At 40.6% G+C, this 26,759-nt stretch overlaps 4 protein-coding genes across 7 annotated transcripts; 3 read left to right on the top strand and 1 right to left on the bottom strand.

Moving 5' to 3' along the window:
• Nucleotides 1–8,235: 8,235 nt before the first annotated feature.
• Nucleotides 8,236–12,019, bottom strand: LOC116214120 (E3 ubiquitin-protein ligase At1g12760-like). 4 transcript variants are annotated; one of them, XM_031549433.1, is made up of 5 exons: nt 11,161–12,019; nt 10,735–10,854; nt 10,515–10,647; nt 9,677–9,844; nt 8,236–8,840 (listed from the first exon to the last, which is right to left on the bottom strand). In XM_031549433.1, the coding sequence occupies exons 1-5, from the start codon at nt 11,727–11,729 to the stop codon at nt 8,667–8,669; spliced, it is 1,164 nt and encodes a 387-aa protein (XP_031405293.1). In that variant the 5' UTR covers nt 11,730–12,019; the 3' UTR covers nt 8,236–8,666. The 4 variants fall into 4 exon arrangements, with proteins under 4 accessions (XP_031405293.1, XP_031405284.1, XP_031405311.1 ...); XM_031549424.1 differs by having other exon boundaries at nt 10,735–10,857; nt 11,161–12,018; XM_031549451.1 differs by having other exon boundaries at nt 11,167–12,018.
• Nucleotides 12,020–13,617: 1,598 nt separating this feature from the next.
• Nucleotides 13,618–16,365, top strand: LOC116202424 (replication factor C subunit 2). Its single transcript, XM_031534008.1, has 7 exons — nt 13,618–13,880; nt 14,304–14,410; nt 14,492–14,593; nt 14,806–15,001; nt 15,488–15,616; nt 15,702–15,896; nt 15,980–16,365. Exons 1-7 carry the CDS (start codon nt 13,719–13,721, stop codon nt 16,088–16,090), a joined length of 1,002 nt encoding a protein of 333 aa, XP_031389868.1. The 5' UTR covers nt 13,618–13,718; the 3' UTR covers nt 16,091–16,365.
• A 904-nt stretch (nt 16,366–17,269) lies between these two features.
• On the top strand, nt 17,270–19,027 carry LOC116193792 (60S ribosomal protein L24-like). Its single transcript, XM_031522542.1, has 5 exons — nt 17,270–17,406; nt 18,048–18,123; nt 18,216–18,317; nt 18,428–18,576; nt 18,673–19,027. The coding sequence occupies exons 1-5, from the start codon at nt 17,396–17,398 to the stop codon at nt 18,827–18,829; spliced, it is 495 nt and encodes a 164-aa protein (XP_031378402.1). The 5' UTR covers nt 17,270–17,395; the 3' UTR covers nt 18,830–19,027.
• A 2,165-nt stretch (nt 19,028–21,192) lies between these two features.
• Nucleotides 21,193–23,405, top strand: LOC116197955 (RHOMBOID-like protein 2). Its single transcript, XM_031528245.1, has 5 exons — nt 21,193–21,750; nt 21,976–22,139; nt 22,523–22,686; nt 22,803–23,053; nt 23,149–23,405. Exons 1-5 carry the CDS (start codon nt 21,419–21,421, stop codon nt 23,258–23,260), a joined length of 1,023 nt encoding a protein of 340 aa, XP_031384105.1. The 5' UTR covers nt 21,193–21,418; the 3' UTR covers nt 23,261–23,405.
• The last annotated feature ends 3,354 nt before the right edge of the window (nt 23,406–26,759 follow it).

The following is a 26,759-nucleotide window of genomic DNA, read 5'->3' as shown; positions in this document are numbered from 1 at the left end:
TTTTTGGTCGTTCTCCATATCCTAACTAGCTAGTCCAGTTGTTGAGCTATCGCGTCATGACCCATAATTGCATGGTCACAGTGCACTTTGGGTGATACCCTTCGTGTACATCTCTAAGACCCAATAATTGAGAAATGGGAGTGTATAGGACTCTCAGACCAAAACAAGGACAAGATGGTCGTTCTATTTTTTTATTTTTATTTTTAACTACGGGCATCTTTAAGGTGACTGGTTATATTTAACCAATCTCTCTATCCCACTAACCCAAAAAAAAAAGGAAAAAATCATCCTCAAACTTACGCCACTTTTCACTTGTATCCTAAACTCTCTTCTTTCCTTTTTTTTTTTTTCAATTTCTTCCTAAACATGATGTAGTTTGTTTTTTGATAATCCTTCTGTCTACTTTTCCATCCAAAAGATCACTTTCCGTCCAAAAGTATTTTAAACTTTTAATTTTATTAAAAATTTTGAAAATTCTAATAAAATTAAAAAAGAATAAGTGAGGGGAGAATCGAAGAGGGAAAGGAGGAAGAGGGGTCTTGCAAGAGCCTCGTCGGCGGTCACCCTACCCCAAGAATGGGGGGTTCTCGGAGGGGTCACTAGCAACTTCGAAGGGGAAGGGGTGGCTACCGACGAGGCCCCTTTCCTTTTCAAGGTCGTTGGTGACCCCAGAGGCCTCCAACAATCTCAAAGAGGAAGGAATGGTCGGCGACAAGGCTCCCATCCATCTTCCCCTACCCCTCTCCCTTTCCTTCCGTGATCTCCCCCTTCGGTTGTTTTAATTTTATTTTTTTATTAGTTTTTACAAGTTTTTTAATAAAATTACATTTTTGAAAGTATTTTTGGATTAAAAAAATGGTACATGGTAGGATTTACAGAAACAAAGTACCAAAATCGATAAAAAAAATATTTAGGATGAAAATAAAAATAATAATATAAGATTAAGGATAAAAATGATTTTTTTTTCAAACAATTAGAAATCTCGTCTCTTTCTCACCATTTCCTTTATTATTATAATATTTTTTTTTCATTACCAAGAAGTCTCGAAACAGACATATACAAAATTTTGAGAACCGAATTGAGAATATTTTTTCATTTTAAATCTGCAATGAGTATAATTGCACTAAACCTTCATCTACTCTTGGCAATATTTGTCACCAAAATGACTTGGCCCTCACAAATTCTCGCTATTGACTTGCAAAGGCATTGATCTCTGGAAAAATTACTTCGGTGATACAAAATTTTTTAAGTTAATGCGGACGGTATAAAATCTTTTTTTTAACAATTTGATACAAAATATATCAGATTGTTTTAATCAAGTCCAATCGGTCAATTTCCGTCGACGCCGTGAAGATTTTCTGACGTGGTAAGTGACGTGGCAAACCGTATCGTACGTATGCTCAAATCTTTTAGGCTGATGTAACAAATGGGTGCAAAATTTTATTAAGATGTAACAAATTGGTACAAAACTTTATTAAGATGTAACAAATGGGTCCAAAACTTTTATTAAGATGTAACAAAGACATTCTGACGTGGTACATGACATGACGAGTCGTATCGTACGTAACCTCAAATATTTTAGTTTGATGTAACAAACGGGTACAAAACGCCCAATATAGAATGCCATATCTGTCTCTCACCATATTCAGTAAAGAAATCTCATAACTAAACGCCCAAGAGTTACCAAGACAATTACACCCAATCGCAATAGTAAAAGGATAGATTGTAATAACAGTCTTGTTATATAATAGTGTCTCCCTTTTGTTATATGTTTAAAGAGAAATTCCTCTTGTTGAGATTTGGAAAGAACAATCTACCCTTTTATTATTGCGATTGGGTGTAGCTATTTTGGTAACACTTGGTCATTATGAGAGTTCTTTACTGAATATGACGAGAGGCATATATGGTATTCCATATTATGTTGCTGCTAAATTTACATGGGTTGTTACTGCTTTGAAAGGGAAAGCAATCCATATTGTGCTGTTGAAGTTGCTCTAAAGTAGGTTAACTTGCTTTAACATTGTCTCCTTTTGTTCCGTTATTTGTACCATTTCGTTACATTTTAAGTAAAAGTTTTGGACCCATTTATCACATCTTAATAAAGTTTTGTACACATTTGTCACATTGTAATAAAGTTTTGTATCCATTTGTTACATCATAATAAAAGATTTGATCATACGTACGATACGACTTGTCACGTCAGAAAGTTTTCGTTATATATTAATAAAAGTTTTGAACTCATTTGTTACATCTTAAAAAATTTTTGTACTCATTTATTACATATTAATAAAGTTTTGTATCCATTTGTTATATCATACTAAAAGATTTGAGTTTACATACGATACGACTTGCCACGTCATGTATCACTTCAGAAAGTCTTCACAGCAGAAGTGAAAATTGACGGATTGGACTTGATTAAAACAATTTGATACGTTTTGTACTAAATTATTACAAAAAAAGGTTTTATACAGTCAACATTACAACTTAAAAAGTTTTGTATCGTCAAAGTAATTTTCCCCTCCTACTCACCACTCTCTTTTCCTCAAACTGCCCATCGATATCTGCAATTGTAAATCTGATTTCAATCATGAAGTCCCAAAGATGCTCAACTTCTATTCCCAAATGTGAGCTTTGTTCATATTTCTACGTGAACTTGCATGTAATCTGCCATTCCTGGACTAAACTGGCAATTTCGTCCCCTAACTTACGCAAATTACATCATCTGGGTCATTGAAAAAAATGTTACATCGAATTCGTCCCTGGTCACATTGAAGTCGTCCCTAGTTACATCGAATTCGTCCCTAGTAACATCAAGTTCGTCCCTGGCCACATCAAATTCATCCATGGCCACATCAAATTCGTCCCTGGCCGCATCAAATTCGTCCTTGGACACATCGAATTCGTCATTGGTAACATCAAGTTCGTCCCTGGTCACATCAAGTTCGTCCCTGGGCACATCGAATTCGTCCATGGTCACATCAATTTGGTCCTCAGTAACATCAAATCTATCCCTCCGTCAAATCTATCGTTAACACTGGACGGAAAACATCGTATTCATCAATATCGTCATTCTATGTAACTGTTCAATTTATTCCCTCTTTTTTTGTCCCCTCTTTTATCACTCCCTCTCGTCTCTGGTTCATAACATAAGGACATTTTTTATACATAAAGACCTTTTTGATACACATCAATCTGGGCCTCTCACGGAGTTATAACGGCAAAGGACCGTGGGATGGATTTGATGTTACTAAGGACCAAACTGATGTGACAATGGACCGAATTGATGTAACCGGGGACGAATTTGATGTGCCCAGAGACGAACTTGATGTGACCAGGGAAGAAACTTGATGTTACCAGGGATGAATTCGATGTGTCCAGGGACGAATTTGATGTGGCCAGGGACGAATTTGATGTGACGATGGATGAACTTGATGTTACCAGGGACGAATTCGATGTGATCAGGGACGAATTCGATGTGATCAGGGACGACTTCGATGTGACCAGGGACGAATTCGATGTAACATTTTTTTAGGGACCCATATGATACAATTTGCGTAAGTCAGGGACGAAATTGTCAGTTTACTCGCCCTTCCTGGGGCCGAACAATTGTCCAGTGGGTTTTAAATAATGAATATTAATTTTGCCATAGCCCATGTGACATTTTCTGTCTGTCACTTTACTTATGGACGTGTTAGGGCGCCAGCTTTAGATCCATGTTAGGTGCTTTGAGTTCCCCAATATCACTATTCCTCGGCGAAGCTCGGATCTTGACTTAATCGATGCACATGGCCAATATTCTTTCAATTTGGTCTGGCCGTTTGCACACGGCACTCCCCTTAGATAATGATCATATTTTAGGCGTTTCATTATGAGTTAAATCGATATACACCAATAAGCTTATATATTTGCCTTAATATATATATACCACAAAAATTGTCATCTTTTTATATAAAATAATGACGGAAAGCATATGGAAAGTGAATTCAATATTGAGCATATTGCGTCACTTTACAATTTCGGGCCCTCTCGAGTGTTCAACATGATTCACGGGCATATATTTGGCCCCTCGTTTTCCAACAAGCCCTTTTGAAAAAAAGCATTGTTAATTGTCACATCCAATCACCATCGCTAAGCCCAATTATGGTGCTCTTTATTAAACAATTATATATATAGGAGGGGGTAGAGTCTTAAAGAAACTAAAAAGACTAAAAGAAATATAAAGGTGTGTTTGGTTTTTTAGAGTTAAATAGAGTTGAATTTTGATTTTAATTAGATCGTAATGATTGTCTTGTTGAATTATGAGAAAAAGTGTGAAAAAGTAATGAATAGTTGATAAAAAGTAATGATTGTATTGTTGAATTGCGAAAAAAGTAATAGGTAGTTGAAAAAATTTAATATTAAAAATTAAATTGAATGATTAAAAAATTGAAGAAAAAATAATAATAATAATTGTATTGTTGATTTTTGTTGTATAGTGAGTAGAGTTAAAATTAGAGTTAAAATTTTAAAAACGTGATTGTAAAACTAAACGGAGCGGTGCATCAATTTTAGGATTTTTCTTTTTTTATATGTATAGACATTATTCATCTATACGGTTTCGATTTCTAATGTATAGTTCATCCAAGGGAAATTATCGTACGAGAATACATCGTCAAGTTGATGTATAGCGAATTTAGGCCGAATGAGGCATCTTCAAGGCAAATATCATTGGGCAGTATCAATTTTACTCAATCGGCATCAAAGAATAATAGTTATGTCCCTTTTTAACAAAGCTGTGGGGACCGCTAATGATGTCACAATGATTTGTATCAATGACCGGAGGAAATTGATTGAGCTTTAACTATTATTATCGGTCTCGTTGTGTTGCAGGTATAAGATAAAATGGCCTTGTGTAGTCCAATTGTTGAGCCATTATCTTTGTCTTGACTCTTGACCCAAAATTGCGTGTTGGAAGTGCTTTTCTGATGATATACGTATACCTAACTAACATTACATTTGGTAATAAAATTAAATTTGATTTGTTTGATTTGAGGTGATGAAGACAAAAGTTATTGAGAAAAACATATGAGAAAATTTAAAGAAGAAGATAAAAAATCAATGATTGTATAGTTGAATTGAATGAAATGTTATGTTAAATTAAGTTAAATTTGGTCCTGTAAACAAAAGTACGGGCGTCTCTACCCAGCAATGAGAAAGTAAAACAATCAAGAGCACGTTACGGAGATGTTAATATCAATTGTTGGTTAACCAGTCAGCACAAGAAATTTCTTTACAATATATATATATATATATATAGGAGCATGTGACTCTAGTGGAGAAATGTCGAACTATGGGCTGACCAACGGTATATTTCCTTATGTTGGGGCAAATGACCCTGTGGCGGGGAGATGATGGTGGGTGGGAGTGTATGACACATAAGGACACCAAAAACATAAAAAAATATAATATAATATAAAAAATTCAGATTAATTTAATTTTTAGTCCACTTGTTATATTCTATTAAGGGTAAAATTCTATTGATTTTCTTTATTTATTAGATTCGAATATGAAATTTTATTTAATCGAAACTGATTGCGAAGTAGTTCAAGCAACTCGTATCATTCAGAAAAGTGGCAGCTTTACGTTTATACCAATCTCTCTGCCTCTGTATCAAGAGATTAAATAGTACAATAGTGCACATCTCGTCTGGTGATCAAGAGGTCTCAGGTTCGATATCCAGTGAGACTATCCGTGTCTATTTGTTAGATATTTATGATTTTTATATCAATGCACTAGGTTTATAGACTTTCCTTGTAACAAAAAAAAAACCTCTCTGCATCTGTCTTTATTCTCTCCCTGCCGTCAGCAATATCTCTCACCATATAAATAATCGCAAATTGACGGCGTTACTTGATCCCCCTCAGTCACCAATCTCTTCTGCCCCTCTGCCTCACCAGTTTTCTTTCCATAATCGTCTCTGATCAATCTTCGTCTTCTCCGTCGGTCCCCGGCAACTGTGAAATCTGATATCAATCATGAAACCCCATCACTATCCCCACCACGAACCCGCCGTGTTCATCATCGACGACAAGCCCCGATCTTTCGCGGTTGAGCTTACTGTCATGTCAGCCGAGGGCCTGGACGCCGCAGCTGCCCCCATCTCCTGCTCTCCCTTCCCGAGGCGCCGCCGTCTCAGGCCCTTCGCCTCCCTCACCACGGCCCCGCCGGAGTTATGGGAGCTACATCATGACGGCTCCCCGCTCCAAGAGTACAGGACCGGAGTGAACTGTCGAGAAGGCCAGAACCCCACCTGGGGCGACCTGTTCCGAGTTCCGGTCGGTTCTGAGTTCTTCGGCAACGCCTACTCTTGCCTCTACCTCTGCGTTTATGACCTGAGATCCGGCGCCCGAGGCCGGAGATTGCTGGGTTGGTGCCAGATTCCGGCGGGGGACTTCGGGTCCCCGCTGACGGGAGCGGTCAGGCACCTCAGCTACCGGCTGCGGGACAGGGACGCGACGAGAGGACAGGGGATCGTGAACGTCGAGGTGAGGGTGGAAGGTCCGTTGGAATCTGTTAGGGGGCGGTCTCAAACGCCCGACACGTGGCGCGCAGTGATTGGGTACCCTGTGGGTCTGCACGCTCCACCATTTGCCGGACGGCCAGCGTCACGTGACGTGTCAAGAGTTGACATGCGAACCACTTGCCAGACGCCACTACGCAGTCCACTGCTCTCGGCACAGCTCGATCGGCTGAACCAATAACAGTCGAGAATTCACGAAAATCCGCCTACGGCCCGGACAACTCAAAACAATTCTTCTTGTCAATCGAGTTGGTGTAAGATATTATCTTCAAGCTCGGCCACTGCCCATTAAGCTGACGACAGACATTATTCTCCAGATGGTAACGTATGGGTCTGTATCAATGAAGCCGTAAATCGCTCGCCACGTGAAGATACGTATCGGTGTGACCCATTGATGGATATTGTTTCTTTTGGCCCGTAAGTTCGAACGGACCAATGTCCTGAGAGCTACTTGCTTTTTGTAGTTTGAGATAAGAGTCCCTTCAAGAAACTGCGAGATTTAGAATTTTCCTCACCCTCGTCATATTTTTCTTTACTTGTAAAGCATATGTGAATATAATATCAACTCCTGAATTAAAGTAAAATTTCGTATATAATATAGTAAGTATTCTTTTTCTAATTTGTATTCCGATGCTATTCGATTATTAATCTCCCATACTCTTTGTCGATGCCGTTCAGTCCTTAACATCTTATTTAGACATGTTCTTGTTGTCGTATGTCTTTATCATCGGAATAGTTTTAACTTCTTTTCGGGCAACGCAATGAATGTATCCTAACAAAAGAATACGGTGAGCATAGATTATCCAAATCAATTAATATAGTAACAATCGACTGATGATATTACATTTTAACTCGATCGAAAGTTCGGGGGACATATTTGTAATATATCTCAAATCTTTGATTGTTCCAATGGTTCAAACTTCAGCAAACTCATATTTCGTTATATATTACGTCACAAACTTGAGCGTACAAACATAATTTAAAAGCTGAATCAGTCCACCAACCCAATTGCCCATGTCCAGACTCTTTGGCCTTGACTCGGTCCGAAACCGTCTGTTTGTCATCATCTCAGCTGTATAATATACCAATCCCGTCTCTTCGGCCCGAATCAATCATTAGTGATGGGATAGACACAGGGAAAATTTCAGCATTGTTCTTGGCTGCACGCACCTGATTATCTGTCTTAAAGTCACGCCCCAATTTCCACTTCAGAGATCAACCACAGTGTGAACGCACACAGGAGGAGCCGCACATGTAGACTTCATAGCCATCAAATTTATCAACCCAAACCTACCAAAAGGCCACCGAATGAACGGATGGCGTTTGCTCTGATCTTGATCCTTCTCATGCTCTTGACCATACCACAACGTATTTTACATTATCTCTCGAAGCTGTTCGACGAGCCGTCATCCCGACTCGAAGCTTCCATATTGCCATCTGATCCAGTTAACTCGGGCTTTCGTAGCATGAAGCTATAGGAGAAAGGACAGAGACGCAATGGTGAGGCTAAGTGGAATATATGACAATCCCACCATATCCATCAAGCTCGAGTTGAAGAAGAGAAAGTTGCATCCCTCCATGCGCCTTTGGACCCGTTACTTAAAACCTTGTATGGGTTAGGTCAAACAGTGAGAGGCCCTAATACCAACACGCGGAAGAGAGAAAGTATCAGAATATAGAAGCAACAAAGAAATCTTATCTCCAAAACTATCATATTCATCGAAGCTCATAAGGTCGGCCAGAGGGTGAATACTACAAGGGGAAGAGCCTGGAGCCCGATGATCCAAATGTTCGACATAGAAAAGCCCCTCAACGGACAGCTTACACTAAAGCACATCATCACTTGACAACAATAAATGTTGTGGAAAAAAGCAAGCAAGCAAGGGCCACTCGGGTAGTAGTGGACAGGCCCACGACTCATCTGAGGATCATAAGAGATATACTAGAAGAAGCATCTAGGGGTAACACAATACATACACCAGCAACCAAAAAAAAGAAAAGAAAAAGTCATCGGAGGCACGCGCAACTAGTCTGTTGACCTGCCGAGAATTTACATAAGCTCTCACAGACCAGAAAAATTGACTGCGTATGATTTCATTCGAGAGTCCTACACGTCTTCCTGGCCATGGCTGGTGGTCTTGAGGATGTTGTACTTGCAGAGAGGACATGTTGCATTCATGTGGAGCCACTTGTCTACACAGGTGCAGTGAAAATGGTGGCGACAGGGGAGTTCCCTCAGCTCGACTCCGTCCTCGTACGGAGACAGGCATATGCAACACTCCTACAATTACCATGATCTTAAATTAGCACACGGCACATCCATTTCGAATAGAGTTACTAACGCTGAAGTTGTTGAGACAAGAAAAAGCGCAGTGCATCATGAAGAATTAACTTAGTCATGGAAAAACAAACAAGATGAAAGCTCGGAGTCTTTTGAAGCTCCAGGGAGAGGAAAAAGATTTCTGAATAGCCAAAAACAAATTAAAGGTTACAACATAAGGAAAATTATTTCTTACTTGTCCTATATTTCTCTCTACTATTAAAGTTTCAAGTGATTGTTCCATTCACGATCTGTGGAAAATGATTTTGGCAATGATGGAAACTCAATATTAGTTTCAGGAAACTGCTTGATGGTTCTCAATTCCACAAGTTGTTTTCTTAAAGTCCTACTCTGCAGACTGCACACACCAAAGGCAATCGTCACCTTTGGGTGATAGGTGGTTGTCCAAATAACAGCCACTATCATCTCCCAAATGCCTTGGTAGCAGCAGCTGCTGACCACTCAGTCTGGTTTAACCAGCACAAACCAGCCTCCGTCTTGGCGAGCTAAATGACTAAGTTGCTGACTTCCTCATTTGCAGTGAAATTAAGGGGCAGAGGACTTATGATGGCCTTAGATTTTGTAAAAATTACCACGTTTTTCTATTTTTGTCAAAATACCAGATAACATATTTCGGTTACTGCAAATGCTGAGCCAAAGATATGAAAATACACTATCTTTAAGTAAATACTTTTCCCTCATTGAGCGGGGGGCGGAAGGTAAACTAGTCTAACAAAAAGATTTCCACAAAACAAGTGCACCCTTAATTGAAGGCATGAAGGGTTCAGATTACGCACTGCATCCTCGTGTGACAAGTAGCGCTCAGTGGGCGTTTCCCTGTTGCCACATTCGATCATAATACCGCTACGAGATCTCTGCAGGTCAGAAGAATCCTTCTCGATATTGCCAGAACTTCGGAATTTGAACTTTGGAAGCTGATCTATGTCCTCTTTGGATGCTCCTTCCTGCGTTGATGTACAGCCAACAAGGACACTACCGAAAATTAGATTACATCAAAATATAGTCTGAGCTACATAGCACAACTCCACGTCCTGAAGTTCTCCCTGCAGAGGAATTGTGACCAAACTTTAAGGGAGCCCTGTTGTTGCCTCATGATGAGGTCTGAAGATACTCTTTCTCAGAAAAAAAAGAAAATAATAATAATGATAATAATTTAATCTCATAGACATACCCGTACTGGTTGCCCTGAAACCACATAATATCTATTTGACGCAAGTTCTAAAGGCAACTTCTTGAACTAAATTGAGATGTTTAAAAAATTATTGCTCTACCTACTGCTCGAGAAGTTTTTTTTTTTTACATATCAGATTTATAGTAACATGATAGCCTCTTATAACCAAAAGGATGCATCAATACTTGTTTGCATTTTGCATAGATACCGAGAACAGATATTTGAAAAGCTTTGAAACTTTGAATACAGTGAAAACATTCTGCAAATACATTAAAGAGATAAGAGTAATAGTCGTAACTCTTACTAACTCAATGTCATGTTTTGTCCTAAAATAAAAATAAACTTGTGAGAAAAAGCTACTTCAGAGCCACGATACAATACGTTTTTCCTTTCTCATCAGTGGCAGATACCAGCTACAAAAGGGGGAAGTTTACAAAATATACCTGGTCTGTCACAGCATATAAAATGGCAATGATACATGGAAGGCAGCAGCACACAGCAATACCAATGACACAAGCCAGAGCAACGCAAAAGACAACAAAGAACACATCGAATCCCAAGAAGATGATGCAAAGCCTGCAGAAAGCATTCAAATCTGTAAGATATTTTTCCCTTATGCTGCCATAATTATATTCCCTTCGCATAGCTAGTATAAGCACAAACCAGTAAAGCTGAGGGGAGTCATGAGCCAAAGCTTGGCCACCGGCAGACACCCAGTAGAAGCCTATGATCCACCAAATGAATGAAAACATTGTATTTGCTGATTCCAGGTGCTTTGTCACACTGCTGAAATGATAACAATGGATAGCATCAATAATTGCTTGACCTTATGGATAAGTGATTGTGCAAAATCAAGTAAGCTATTCCACGTAATATATCAATCATTACATGCTAGGCTATTAATGTTCTTGCAGTGTTCATTGCACGCACGTTCAGTTCCGCATTGAAGTAAAAATCAGCTCCAGACTGATCTTATCACTCTCAGTGCAACACTTCGGAAGGTTACCGCATTTGATTAACAAAACACCACAGAGATCTCAAACCACGAAAAGATTGTGCCGAAACCTGGAAATGCTTCAGAAGTTTTACCAGTACCTGGTGCCTTCCTCATTGAGCTGCGACAGAGACACATACTCCCCGGAATCAACTCGGGAGCTCGAATTCTGCTCATCAGAAGACGGAGGAGTCCGCGGCGAGTTCGGGCGTCTGTGCTGCTGACGCATCCGATGCTGCCGCTTCCTGTACTCAGTCAGCACACAGACCATATGCAGGACACACTGCATAGCGTAGCCCACGATCCAAACCCTGAGGGGCATAGTCGGCTTCTCCTCGCGGCTCAGCACCACGACCGAGGCAGCCACCGCGACGAACGCGAAGTTCCAGAGGACGTCGAGGACCACCACGGGCCTCGAGTAGGCCCAGTCGCTCTGCCTCTCCTCGAGCTGCTCGGCGGCGGCCTCGCGGACGAGCATCGAGGGCTCGCGCATCATGCGACGGCTGCTGGCGCGTCGCAGGAAGCGAGCCGCCTCGCGGAGGCTCTGGCCTCGGCGGATCGAGCGGCGGTTGCTGGGGTTGGGGTCCTCCGGGGTCCGGGAGGCGGAGAGGAGCGGCGTCTGGTCGACGGCGGTGACGTCGTCGGAGGATCGTGGCGAAGACATCTTCTCGGGACTTGAGGATTGATTCGATTGGATTCGATGACGGATGCGGAGCCGAAGGGGGTTGAGCTGCTGAGCTCGATCGGGGGTTTAATCCATTGGGGGATGGGGAAGCAGAAGGAGATGAACGTTAAATGGAAAGGGATTAGGGATTTTTTTTTTTTGGGGTGTAAATCCGGAAGTCCTATTGAAGCCCAGGGATTAGGGATTGGATTAGCGGAAATGCTGTGATTAATTAGGGATTTGCTTGATTGTAGAAAGTCCGGTGCGGTGAAGATATCAATGGATTGGAAAGGAAGCAGCAGAAGGGATAACGTCTCGCCTTTCAAAATTTTCAATAATATTTATTTAATTATTTAATTTATTTTTCTCTTTTAATATTTTTTTAAAAGATTATTCTATGCTTGATCTTGTGGCGTCGCGTGTGTCCCTCCCACAAGCCTACGGTGGGTTTGGTTAATGGATCGGATCACCCGTACTCGGATCGGATTGGTCGGATGGTTCGACCAATTGCATTTTCTTCTTCAAATAGTCGGTCTTGTTAACGGAACTCATGTTCTTGGAGCTCGGAGTGAACTCGCGGATCCTGTCTCGTCCTTGGTGAACCAAGAGCATCAGACAATATAAGAAAATGCAGATTTTGATAGAATGTATAACTTGTGGATCATTTGGTGGTTCTTGTGATGAGAATTAAGGGGATTAGAATTAGATTGGAATTGAAATTGGAGAGATCAGAATTCAAATTCTAACTCAAATTATTTATTTGGTTGGACCTTGAAATAGATGGTGAATCGGGTTACACCAATTATCAAAAGACAAATACATCATAAGCATGTATGAAAATAATTACCATAAATAATTTTTAAATTAAAAATGAATAGATTTGCAAGAGAAGGGCTCATCGGAGTTGGGGTGCCACTGGCGAGCCCATGGCTTGAGTTGGCCAAGGCTAGTGAACTCGAGTTGGCTAGGTCTTTAAGTATGAGTTGTTTTTTTTTTTGGTAATGTTCTTATTTTTTATTGTAAAATTTTGGAATGTAAAATCTTGTAAATCATATAATTAGAATTAGAATAGGATAAATGATAAAGCGTGATAATATGATTGGATCAGAAGATGATGATAGTTGCATGATTATGGTATTTACCGATGTTACTAGCCAATGAGAATAAAATTGTACTTTGGTGAGTGCCTTCAATGACACGATCCAGGATGAGTTGATCGACCTAATAACTATTCGGTTCTTATTATTGGTTGGCCTTGGATTTTGTGTAGCTCGATGTGATACATCGGAAACTCTTGGGGAAAATCTGAAAATAATAGAAGTCAAGTGTCATGAGAGTTATTTTTGCCATAGAGGAAATTTGCATATTGTGCTCGACCTATTATTGAAAGATAAGCATAATACACGCTCGATCTATTTTATAACCACTTTTTCCGTCAAAGTAAATCGCATGCATCTCATCTGCAATTTTAAAGGACAAAAAGGACCAACAATGAATTGAAAATTAGAAAAAAAAAATGAAAAATCAAGAAAGGGCAAGACAATTACAAAGAAAATTGAAGAAGAAGAAAAATTACGTGTATTACCTCTCTTATTCTAATTTCAAAGCACACCTTTATAGAGCCTTATAACCACGAGAAATTGTCACAGTTTCTATTTAGCTCATCTCTCTAAGCTTAGAATAGATGCTGCAACATTCTTGCCACCATTTTTTTTTCTCTTTTAAGTCCTTTTAAGCTGTAAAAGAAAGAGTGACTTTAATAGGGGAAAGTGTGCAAATATTTTAAAGATTGGGGGTCCCTTGCAACTGAGTCCAAAGATTGGGGGCAAAATACCAATAAACCACATTTTTCCCTTCGCGGGAGAGAGAGATACACTGACGATTTCCCTCCAAATCGAGAGAGAGGGATAGAGAGAGAGAGAGAGAGAGAGAGAGAGAGGGTTTCCGTCCGGAGCAGCGGAGCGGAGCAAAGCAAAGCAACCATCAGAAATGGCTTCATCTTCTGCGTCCGGCGGCGGCGGCGGCTACGACATGCCTTGGGTGGAGAAGTACAGACCCAGCAAGGTCGTCGACATCGTCGGCAACGAAGACGCCGTCTCGAGGCTCCAAGTCATCGCTCGCGACGGCAACATGCCGAATCTCATACTATCCGTAATCTATCTGAGTCTCCTGCTCTTTTAACTGCATCAACTTCGCATCTTGATTTTGCTACTGCAAATCTGAGGCTCTATTGAGCTCCTTTTGCTCATATTCATGGCTTTTATCGCTCCATTTTCTGTGCATTTTGCTGTAATCCTTGGATCAATTAACCGTAGGAAGACATCGAAGCGGATTGAAAAGTGCTCTAACGATGTCAAGCACACCTTTTCTGCACTATCCTCAATGTAATTTCATTCTATATTGTGATTTTTGGTAATTGATAATGAGATGAGGGGTACTGAAATACAAGAACTTGAAACTGAAACTGGTGTGCTAATGCAATTTTAAGCCTAAAGAGTTGTCGATATGCACATAAAAAACGTCTATGATGCTCACTTTATCATTATGAATGATCTTATTTTCGTATACGTTCAGGGTCCTCCTGGAACGGGGAAGACGACGAGTATACTGGCCCTTGCGCATGAACTTTTGGGACCAAATTATAGGGAGGGAGTTTTAGAACTGAATGCGTCGGATGACAGGTACTACTTGTACGGGATTGAATTACCTGCAAGTCTTCAAATTGATGTTGTTTATTGAACATGTCCCTATTCTCTGTTTAGGGGAATAGATGTTGTGAGGAACAAAATCAAAATGTTTGCCCAGAAGAAAGTAACTCTTCCACCTGGACGGCACAAAATTGTGATTTTGGATGAAGCGGACAGGTACATATGAAAAGGAGATTTTCACCATATGAGTGATGTTGTTAATTTAGTTGACAATTGAAGCAACATGTTCACTCTTTTGTCAAATATGCTCTGGTTAGAGACAATTGTTTATATTCCAGTTCCTTTGATACCTTACTTTGTGTCAATGCTCTGGGTTCCATTTGGATGCTACATTTCTAATTCTTTGGCTGTTTTTTGGCCGAATTTAGTATGACTTCTGGAGCACAACAGGCTTTGAGGCGTACTATGGAAATATATTCAAATTCCACTCGCTTTGCCCTTGCTTGCAATACATCCTCTAAGATTATCGAGCCTATCCAGAGTAGATGTGCCCTCGTTCGATTTTCAAGACTGTCTGACCAAGAGATACTTGGGCGTCTAATGGTGGTTTTGGAAGCAGAAAAGGTACTTCTGAGCTTCTGAGCCTATCCAGACTGACTGTTTGTGCTCATGCCACTTCTGAGCTTCTAAACTTCACCTTATTTTGTCTAGTTTAGCCTGTTTTGTCGAAAGCAGCTTGAGTATAATGTAGAAGTGTCAACTCTTCTTCTCTTTATTGTATCCAAAGGAAAGGTGAAAGGAGCTTTAACGTCATCGAAATATAGACATTGCTCCTCCCAAAACCCTTTTGCTATCTCATAATGCTCGTAGCTGCTCTCAGACATTTGCCTTGCTGGAAATAATCATGCTTCTGCTTTTTCATGGATCATGGCCCTTTTGGTATGACAAAATGACAAGGGAATGCAATGGAATACGATAGAAAATTATGATGCATCACTGTCCATAGTTCATATTGAATAATAGCTGGAGAAATAATCATCTTTTGAATTATTGCAGTGGAGCAGGGGGGGCATTCATTTTATAATTGATTCGTTTTTGTAATCATTGAAGGTACCTTATGTCCCTGAAGGCCTTGAAGCTATCATTTTCACTGCTGATGGTGACATGAGGCAGGCCCTAAACAATTTGCAAGCTACCTACAGTGGGTTCCGGTTTGTAAACCAAGAGAATGTTTTCAAGGTAATAAACAGTTCTAGCGAAAATCACAGCTGCCTTGAGAAGGTGTAGCTTCCGTCTCGAATGATGTATATGTTGGTTTTTCCAGGTCTGCGACCAACCGCATCCGCTGCATGTCAAGAATATGGTTCGTCAGGTACTGGAGGGGAAGTTCGATGATGCTTGTGCTGGTTTGAAGCAGCTTTATGATCTCGGCTATTCTCCCACTGACATAATCACAACCCTTTTCCGTATCATTAAAAACTACGATATGGCTGAGTATCTAAAATTGGAATTTATGAAGGTATGCCTTTGTTAGAGAATTATCAAGTATTAGTTGCTTAACAGTCCTCCTGCTGCTTAAGCTCATATTTGTCTTGATTGCAGGAAACTGGTTTTGCCCATATGAGAATCTGTGACGGTGTTGGGTCTTATCTTCAGTTATGCGGCCTACTAGCCAAATTAGCGCTGGTTCGTGAGACAGCGAAAGCAGCATGAGCACACGCTGGTTGAACTTTAACATTCTGCAAATTGGATTTTCTACTTTTGACAGGAATCAGCGTACTTTTGATGGTTAGTTATGCAAAAAGTTAGGACTGGTATGTATTGGCATTGCTCTGGAGGCTCATGTAAAGCTATGGAGCAATTTTTGATGTTATGCAATGCAAGCTTTAGTCACATGACTTGGCATGATTTTGAAATGCACTCGTCATTCGGATGGTAGACCTTGCTTTGTGTTGAATGTAATGTCTAAGGAGTTGCTCTCGTGGAAATTGAGTTCTTCCAAATGTCAAACCGAACTTCGCTGCATACGGTATTTACCAATCGCGAACTCTCTCGATGATAGAATGACCATGTGTCTCATTATTTACCTAGTCCCCTAGTAACTAACTTCCATTGACGTTGTTCTGCAAGGTGTTGCTTATGCCATACCAAAATAGGCAAATTTACTGACAGCCACCTTCTCTCATTCGAGGTCAATCCATAAAACCCTCCATTCCCGGGGCGGGATCTGAGGAAGTGATGCCCTCCATTCCTTGGGCGGGATCTTATTTGGATGCAAATTCGTAGAGTATATAGGAGGGCTGTTCTCATCAAGGTATTAAATCTCGGTCTGTAACAGCCGATATGTAACGATACCGATATATATCGGTCTGTTTTGTTTTCTTGCTCGTAATGGCCGTTACACCGTTATGTAACAGCTGTAACAGGCAAAATATCGGCCGTAACGGTTGGTACGTCCGTTATTTAATATTTTTGACCGATATTGCACTTTTCTGTGGGAGATCAATTGAGGAAACGGTATAATTATTGGCTATGGAGTGAAAAAATATGATCTATGGAATTAAATTAGAGAGAGCAAAGGAGGAGTAATATGGTTATATTTGATGCCGTTGATGATACAGTGAAGTTGAATCTTATTTCCATCATTTTTGAATACTTAATAAAATTTCTATCCGCGATACTGTTATATAATACCGCGATTGTCCAAAACCGTTATAACTACGAAACGACTGTTACGCGATCCGCGACCGTGATTTAAATCCTTGATTCCCATCCAATGGTCCAGGACTCCTACCTCAATCAATCTGGGCCGCGCAGCCAATCGTAAGGCCCAGGCCCAAATAAGGAAGAGGTACCAAACTATAGGTGAAACGGCGTCGTCCGGATGCAAAGAGCTCGCTTAGATAATAACACGGTTTAAAAGTTGGCGGTTGGAGCTAGGGTTTCCTCGGACTGGCGGGGCCGGAGAAGAAGAGCAAGAAGTAGAAGCAATCGGCGCCACCGCCAGCCACAGCCGCGATGGTCCTCAAGTACGCCTCTGCTTCCCAATGTCTGCTCATTTTAGCTTATCATTATGCTTCCGGATTGTTAAACTGATGGCGCAATGAGCTCGCTGTTGCTCATCTGGAGACTTGTTCATTGTCCATACTAGTTTGCTTCAGCAGCTCTTTAAGCATCTCCGATGTTATTCGAGTGATGGTTCTTTTCTTTTTTGGGATATCCGAGGATGTTGTCTGACCCTTAACCATTTGAATGTCCTGCCTTAACGCCAAGAACCTTTACTGGGCATTGGAGATGGCAATGCATGAGCAATAGCAAGTCCCAATTTTTGAACTTGTTCACTCGTGTCGAGCTTCAATGCATGTCTTAAGACTGTTGGATCTGATTACTGGGGCTCTGTCTTTTCCTTAAAATTCTCCATCTTTCTGGTTTCATGTCAATGACAATGGAAAGTGGAAACATAATGCGGGGAGGTGCTCTGCAGTCTGCAGCCTACTTGTAGATTCTAGAGAGCAACATTTATTATTTATCGATTCAATGTGGGATTGAAATTGGTAATAATGTATTGCAATTGCTTGAACGAAATTTTATTGCTTCAGTGTTGTATGTGCTAATGGAGTTGGATTCAATTAGAATGCCGTCTTGTTTAACCGTGATAAGTTGATTGCAGGACTGAGCTTTGCCGCTTCAGCGGTGCCAAGATATACCCGGGCAAAGGCATCAGATTCGTGCGTTCTGATTCCCAGGTGGGGGATTTTCTGCAGTTTACTGTAGGATTTCTGTTGAATCTAGCATAGCTTCTTAATTTTGACAGCACGGCTTTCCTCGTGTCAATTAGGTTTTCCTCTTTGCTAACTCCAAATGCAAGAGGTACTTCCACAACCGCCTGAAGCCCTCCAAGCTTACCTGGACGGCTATGTACAGGAAGCAACATAAGAAGGTAATTTTTTCGATTTGAGAGCTCTTGTCGTTCATCTTAGACTTAAAGTTAAAGTGGATCTTTTTTGTGGGCTTTTAAACTGATGCAAGGAGGGTATCTATTGTTGTCAGGACATTTCTGCTGAGGCTGTGAAGAAGAAGCGCCGATCAACCAAGAAGCCATACTCAAGGTCTATTGTCGGTGCTACCCTAGAAGTGATTCAGAAGAGGAGGACTGAGAAGCCAGAAGTCCGAGACGCTGCTCGTGAGGCTGCTCTTCGGTAGGTCAACTTTAAGAACTAATCCCCTCTTTTATAAATTGTGTTTTTTATACCTGACGACTAAAATTGCTTTGTATGTGAATCCTTCATTTGCAGGGAAATCAAGGAGAGGATCAAGAAGACAAAGGACGAAAAGAAGGCGAAGAAGGCAGAGTTGATGGGCAAGACCCAGAAGACACAGTCCAAGGGGAACATGCCCAAGGGCGGTGCTCCGAAGGGCCCCAAGCTTGGAGGTGGTGGTGGAAAGAGATAGATTCTGCTCGTGACTTTCCATCTTTTCATTTGACAGTATCACCTATTGAAATTTTGTTTTCAATTGTATGTTCTCATCAAATGAAACATACGGCAGATGTCATTACATCATCAAGGTTTTATTCGAATTTCAGTTTGAGGTGGAGTATTACTTTTGCCAACTTTATCCTTTTAGTGAAATATACCCAATTACGTTCAATATGCTGCTGTTCATAGCTTAGTGCTGCCTGATTGGTTAAAGGAGAACCAGAAGAGTAAGTCTTGACTAATTTGCATTGGGATCACTATCCTTGTATGGTCATACAAAGATAATCTAAGCTAGTGGGAAAAAATTAGTCCAGTTTATAGCTGCAACAATTTTTTGATACATCTCCATCAACTTGCTGGTCTTATCATTTTAAAACCGGTTGCTGGTGAAATGGGTTGCTTATGACTTTGTACAAGGTATTAGTTGACTTGGCCTGGAAGTAGATAAAAGAAGATTATCTTCATTTGTTACTGTCTTGCAAAAATTCAGTATGCAGGGTTGGTTTTAGAAATGATTTCTCGTGAGGGATGTGACCATGAGGTTTATTTATGGTGCGTTTGATTTTAGAGTTAATGTAAGTTTGATTTTGATTTTGATTTTGATTGTGGAAAAGGTCAAATGAGATGAGATTATAAATTTGACTTGGGAAACGTGTATTTTTGTTGTGTAGTGTGTTGAGTTAAAATCAAAATCATGATTCTAAAATCAAACTTAGAGTCTGTGTCGTTTGTTACTAGCAGCAGAGGGTGAAATAACTCTGTTCTTGTCATACGATGGCGTTTCCCATGCTCACAGTTCATATATGCAAGCTTCTTAATTAGACCAAGTCAAAGCACACGGTTTCTTGCGTCATAAGGATACCCTTTTTTTTTTTTTTAATTTCTTTTGAAACTTTTGCAAGATTATGAATCAATTGAAAAGTAAATTTCAAGAATAGAAAATGTCAGCTAAAAATTAAAAAAAGGGCATTAGTTGGGTCATTGCAGTGACGGAAGAATCAATGGAAGACTCAGAAGTGTCCCATTTATCCAGCGTACAGTTTTGTATCTAATCTCTCGTTTGTATCTCTGTCTGCTACTCTGCTTGTCGAAGAACAGTTGTATCTCTATGTTCCATTTCTCTTTTTCTGATTTACCGAGGATTATTTGGCAACAGTCGACTGAACTGATGGGTCCCTTGACTCGTATTGGACGAAGATTATAGAGAGCTAGCATGGCTCTAGCCTTCTAGGAAAATTCCTGCAAAACATGACGCATTTACATATCAATGACAACAAGATATTGCAGCTGCGACCTTTAATAAAACCGTTTATCAGGTATAGTATGAGTTCAGGTGAGAGTATTTTCTTTTGGCATGATCCATGGCTATTTGACATCCCTCTTTCGGATTATTGTTCTAGGAGATTTTTATGCTTGCCAACTATTGGAAAAAATTTGAAGGTAAATTCTGTTCTAAAGTCTGGTGGATGGGAGTGGTCTAGACATCCGACGTCCAAGCCGAGGAATTGAAGTTACTAATGTTCGCTCTTCAGTTACAGCAGCAAGATAGTATTGTTTGGACTGAATCTAGATCTGGATAGTTTACTTCTACCTTAGCTTGGGAGCAGCCCCGAACAAAAAAAGCAAAGGTTCAATGGAGTAAGCAATATGGCTCCCATGGAACATTCTAAGGGCCTCTTTTATTTGTTGGCTCTCTTTGAAGAGAGGCTTACTACAAAAGAGAGACTACTAGTATGGGGCTTACAGTAGTGGCTCAAGAATGCGAATTTTGTAGTTTGGAAGAGTGTTCTAAGTAGGTTTGGTGTTCACAAACATGTTAAGAATTTGGTAAGAATTGGGCATCTAAAGTGGAGTGGGTCTGTCACTTTAAAGGCTGGAAGTTTGATTCTATTCTGTTGCGTTTATGCTGGACCTGCTATGTTTATCAAATATGACGGGAAAGAAATGCTCGTGTTTTTCAGCGAAAATACAACATTGTTTCCTCCATTATGCAAGAGATTACTTAAGAGTCCGTTCTATTACGAATTTAGAATCTAAGCTTAGATTCTCTTTAGCCGTTAGGAGTTTTTAATTTTGATTTTGATGTAAACAGTTTTCTTTAATGGTTCTCTTCGGATAAGTGTACTATGTACATTCTCTCTTTGGTTAAGAGAATTCATCACTTATTAAAAAAAAAAAAACGACAGGCGTTGGCTCCAATAAGAACCTTACCCCGGTCATCAAGTCAAGTGAATTCCATACGTACACTTCACAATATATAATTCCACGGAGAAAATTCTCCAACATGAGATGCAAACACAAACAACAATTGGCACCTTTGAATATTACTTTTATTTTGTTAATATATGCTGAGTCAACGATAAATCATGCAGGCCCTCTTCCCACAAACTTCCCTCTTCAACTCCTACATCCCTTCCAATTGTCCTTCTTCCTTTCCCCATCTCCATCTGCATAATTCCAACTCCATCCCATCGCAAATACTTGAGTTCTTCATCTTCACAAGAAAGCAGCTTCATTCAAGGAGGAGGGGGAGAAGAGGAAGAAGGGGAACTTAAACCGATAAATGTCGAACCACGATCCCGAGGCCAAAGTCCAGTCGCCGCCTGCTGCGGCAGCAACGGCCAATAATTCTCCATATCCACATGTGTATCCAAACTATCCTTATGTCTACTGTAAGGACAGCTCTGACAAGCGGAGGACCGTGTGGCTGGTCCCGATGGTTGTGGTGGCTGAGATCGTCTTCTTCGTCATCGTTATGTTCGAGAACAATTGCCCCAAGAACTATGATGGGGGCTCCATATTCGCGCAGCGTCATCGCTGCGTGGCGAGGTTCCTCGGGCGGCTTTCCTTTCAGCCGTGGAAGGAGAACCCTCTCCTCGGCCCCTCAACTGCCACGTAAATTCTGAAGTTCCTCTGTTTTATCTTTCACCGTGCCTGCACCGGTTTTTATTCATCCTGTTTTCAAGCCATCGGATTCGGATTCTTTTCTACTTTGATCTCTGCTGAATTTGTTCTCATAACATAATCTCTTCTTACTTCTGAAGAAACACTTGAAAAACTTCATCCGGAAGTCGTTTCGTATTTAGTTTCTTGGCTGAAACTTTATCTGGGTATCTGTAGGTTGATCAAGGTAGGGGCACTGCACTGGTGGAGGGTAGTACACGGCGGGCAAGCTTGGAGACTGTTTTCCGCTATCTGGTTGCATGCTGGTCTCATTCACCTGTTTGTCAACCTGTTGAGCGTCATCTTCATCGGGATTCGCCTCGAACAGCAATTCAGTTTTTGTATGTCTTCTTTGGCTTATTCCTTTCCTGCTGTTGAATTCTCCATGAAGACACCATGCCATGCTACAGTCGAATGTTTTCCAGTCTTTAGAACGGACATGGCTAGGCTTGCGATAACTGCTAATAAATGAGCCAGGGAAAATCTGTCTGTCCGATGCCAATTAAGACTGCTGTGTTGGAGTGAGTATCTGAGAAACAGCGAGAAACTAGGAAAGGAATACATTTCTCATTAAGTTCTTGGAAAGACGGACTGCCCAATGCCAAGAAAAATGAAAAAAATCATCAAGCAAGTGCTTGTCACTGCAAAATCTTCATTCCGATAATACATCAAACTTGACAGGAACTTATTTCTACTTTCTCCACATTTGGTAATATTTATGCAGTGAGAGTGGGGATAATCTATGTCTTGTCGGGATTCGGAGGCAGCGTTCTTACCTGCATATTCCTTCAGGGCAATGCGTCTGTTGGTGGCTCAGCCCCTCTCTTCGGCCTTCTCGGGGCTATGCTAGCTGAGCTCCTCATTAACTGCAGCATCTACACCAACAAGGCAATGCTTTATCCTCACCTAAATTTAAAAGCCAAACCATCTGAATTGTTCAATTCCATTTGAACAATAAGACACGGAAGAAATCCAGAGAAACGCCTCAACTATTTTCTTTGCAGATAGCAGCTGTCTTCACGCTAGCAGTCGTCGGGGCCATCAATGCCGCCCTCGGGATCCTACCCCACGTGGGCAACTTCAGCAACATCGGAGGGTTTGCAATGGGCTTTTTCCTCGGCTTCATTCTGCTCATTCAACCTCATTACAATTGGTCTGAGAGAGGGCACGGAACCGCCCGTAACCGTATCATGTCCAAGAACAGGCCCTACCAGTACATTCTGTGGCTAGTGGCCCTCATTTTACTGATAGGCGGGTAAGATTCTGATGAAGCTGTAAAGCAATCGATTAAGCATTAATCAATGTCCGACAACATTTATACTGATCTCCTTACCGGAACATGAATTACAGGCTTACGATCGGATTGGTGATGCTGTTCAAAGGAAAGGATGGAAACAAACATTGCAGCTGGTGCCACTATTTGATTTGTGTCCCTACTTCTAAATGGAAATGTGATGCGTGACAGTATAGCTTACATTGAAATACACACATCGTGATAGTTTTTCCTTTTTACCCTTTCTGGTGTAATATATATATGTCTAGATTAGAAAAGTTTATTATAGGTACTGCTACTTAAATGCGATTTCACCTTTGATTATGAACCAGTATCTGCATATGTGTTACGTAGGTATTAATCACATTCCCCGTTTATAGTAGCTACGTACAATGGCGGCGCGCCATTTGGTTTCTTGAACCATCCTGATTTAATAGCCGAAAAACCGAACCTACCAGACTCGGCTTTTTCATAGCTCGACATTTTCGATATGGACCTATTCATTTCGCTACAAAAAAATAAAAAACAAAAGGGAAAAAGCAAGTGGCTGGGCCAAACTGGCCTTTTGGCAAGAAAATGGGGGTTAGACCAGGAGACCTCTACTATTGTCTATACTGATAGGTCTATACTTCTATACTAAAATATAAAGCAGAGGTGAGGCTTTTCGTGTCACTATCACTTTCCGGTATCCATGATTCGTTGCATTTAATTAATTATAACCGCTAAATTTAGGACAAATTAATAATTTCACTTAAGTAACTTCCTATCCACTCACCCACTTCTCTCTCTCTCTCTTTTAATGTCAACTGCAATATCTTCACCTTGGAGAGGAAAAAAAAAACTGGCCTTCAAATCAAACGATGAAACCGTCCCGTCCTTCTTTTCCTAATTTTTGGAGGGCTTTTTCCTTCTCTCTTTCTTAAACTTGAATTATCTATTTAGTACTCTAATAAATTCAAGATAATTGTGAATCTAGGTGTCAAAAATTTTGTTAAATCGAATTTCAATTTGCTGCGTATATTCATTCATATAATTATTTAACGTTCCGTGTGTAGCACTTTTTTCTTTTTTTTGTTGAAAGGGGTGGAGCGCGAGTACAAACGGAAAGCAAACATACAAAATAACTAAATCGAACAAAGACGGGGTAAGACAACCTCAACAATATCTCCAGAAAGTAAAGCTCTAACTTCCGGCAATGGAGTGTGTCGAATGTGTAACCCCAAGGCTAGGCTAAGCGACCATCGTGCCATCCAATCCGCTACAGAGTTTCCTTATCGGTACTGATGACTGACTTCGACCTGCCAGTCACGCTCGAGCCATGAATGAATCGCTCGAACTATGGTTCTCAATTGTGGTGCTCTCGACCCACTACCAGAGATGAGGCGAGTGACTAATAAAGAGTCAACTTCCAATAGTACATGCCGATAGCCGAGCTCCCATGCCAGCTCCAGTCCTGAGAGCACTCCCCATAGCTCTGCCACTGCTGCCGTGGCAATCCCAACATATCGCGCAAAACCTACTATCCATACACCATCCTCCTTGCGAAGGACTCCTCCCGCTCCTGCTGGACTCGGATTCCCTTTCGAGGCTCCATCCGTGTTCAATTTGATCCAACCGGGTGAAGGTTGTTTCCAACCCATGAGTTGCCATTCCTTAACTGTTTTGCGGGCTACAACCTGACCCTGCCATCCTACAGAAAAGGACTCGGCTGCCTAGAGAGTGGACGTATACGCAGCTTGCGGCCTAGAAAAGGTTTGATAAAAAATTGACTGTGTGTAACACTTTTAGTAATGGCTGAAAAGGGCCACTTTGTCTCACTTTCGTATTTCCAAATTTACCTTCACAAAATTACCATTTAAACTATTCCTTTCATCCTGTGTGTTTAAGTAACGTGGGCAGTTTCACGAAACTTACCTCTTTCTCCATGTTTTCTCTTCATCTTTGTTTTTGCAGAAACCAAAATTCTAGAGCTGTGCCTGTAAGCATCAAAGTGAGTTTCCATTCCAGAAACTGTGCCGTGCGGCTTCGAAGAAGTCCAAGACCATACACTGCCAGTGCTCGGAGTGCTTGCGTATGGGAAGTATCTCAAGTCGAGGAAACAGGTGCGCCTCTTTCAATCGAGCAACCACTATGATTCGGTCACCGATTTCTCACTCTCTCTACTCTACCATTAAGATGTTCTATACACAATGAATTCAATTCACCTCGCATCTCTCTCTTGAAAGCGAGTCAGCAGTTCGTTTCCCATCTTTGTTTCAACAATTTTTTTTATCTCTCTGTGTTGGCTCGGACCTTTTATTCTATTGCAAGTGCAGTACTGTTGCTATCGGACGCCTGTTCACATTCTTCTTCCATTGTTTCACAATTTTTCCTTCTACATTCATTTGGTTACTAAATTCTTTTGTAGATAAAGTGGAAGTAAGGACAACGAGCTGCCGGAGAAATCGAGAAACCGTAAAGGACACTGAAATTTCCGAGGAACCGAGGGACTAAATAAATTTAATAAATTGCAATCAGTGAGTGAATCTTCAAGAACGATACCATTGCCCGAATGTATTTGTAGAAATTCTCCTGGTCTAATGTAATAATTACGTTTGATCATGGTAATTAACATTTGTACGAATGTAATTGTCAGATTGTGCATTGAAACAATTTAACCCGCCGGATTAATTCTTCGATAGTACGGAGACTATCAAATGAACTGTCAAAATATTAGTAATAATGAAGTGAAATTACAAAATCAAATGCCTAGTTACTATATTAGAGCATTGCTTACGTTTGGTTTTCCAATCGGATCATAATCCAACTTAACTTGATTTTGTGTAATGATTGCAAATATTAACAAATATGTGAATGGATGAGAATATATATATAGATGTGAAAGTAGACAGAGAGTTTATCATTAAAAAATTGATTATAAAAATGGTTTAGAAAAAGTATGAGCGAGAAATTGTTATTAAATGGAGAAAAAGACAGTACAGTAATAATTATAGTGTTGAATTTGGAAAAAATAGAGTTGAGTTGAGGAGACTAAAAATTTTTATTAGAAAACCAGACAAAGCCACTTGAGAAAGACATTCTTTGTTTTTTGATTTTTTTTCCTTATATTCAGAAACTATCGTTTATTGATTGAGAAAGGAAAATTATAAACTATGTACAAAAAAATAAAATAAAATTTCGGTAACTCTGAAATTAGAATAAATAAATAAATGAATGCACACTGGAAGCACCTCCTCAAATATGTACAGTTCGGTAATTTTAAAGAGGGCAGTTTGCCTAATGCTTCCGCTCTTCCTTCCCGCATAACTGCCACCCATGCATTTCTCAATGTCTTTGATATTCCATTGCATAAGCGAACTCTCGGTCCATGGTTGCACCCTCTCAGAGTCGATTGGAGATTTCGACTCCGACAACCAGCGATTCGTGAACTCAATAATACCATTGCTTTTCGATCTCGGCTTCTCGATCTTGCTCTTCTCTCATCAGTCATTATCTGCGGGGCTCATTCACCTACAAGACAGGCTCTCTCGAGTAGTAAAGCGGGCAGTTCGATATATAGGTGGGCCGTTCTTTTGGAGTAGAGCAAAGTGCAAATGGGTGCGCCTTTTTTAGACGAGCAAAGACTTCGATCGATTCCCTCACTGAATTCTCTTTTTGTCTACTCTGTTTGAAACGTTCTATGCACAGG

Source organism: Punica granatum, chromosome 1, assembly GCF_007655135.1.
Source record: "Punica granatum isolate Tunisia-2019 chromosome 1, ASM765513v2, whole genome shotgun sequence".
Taxonomy (NCBI): Eukaryota; Viridiplantae; Streptophyta; class Magnoliopsida; order Myrtales; family Lythraceae; genus Punica; species Punica granatum.
This window is presented reverse-complemented; position numbering and strand designations above follow the sequence as displayed.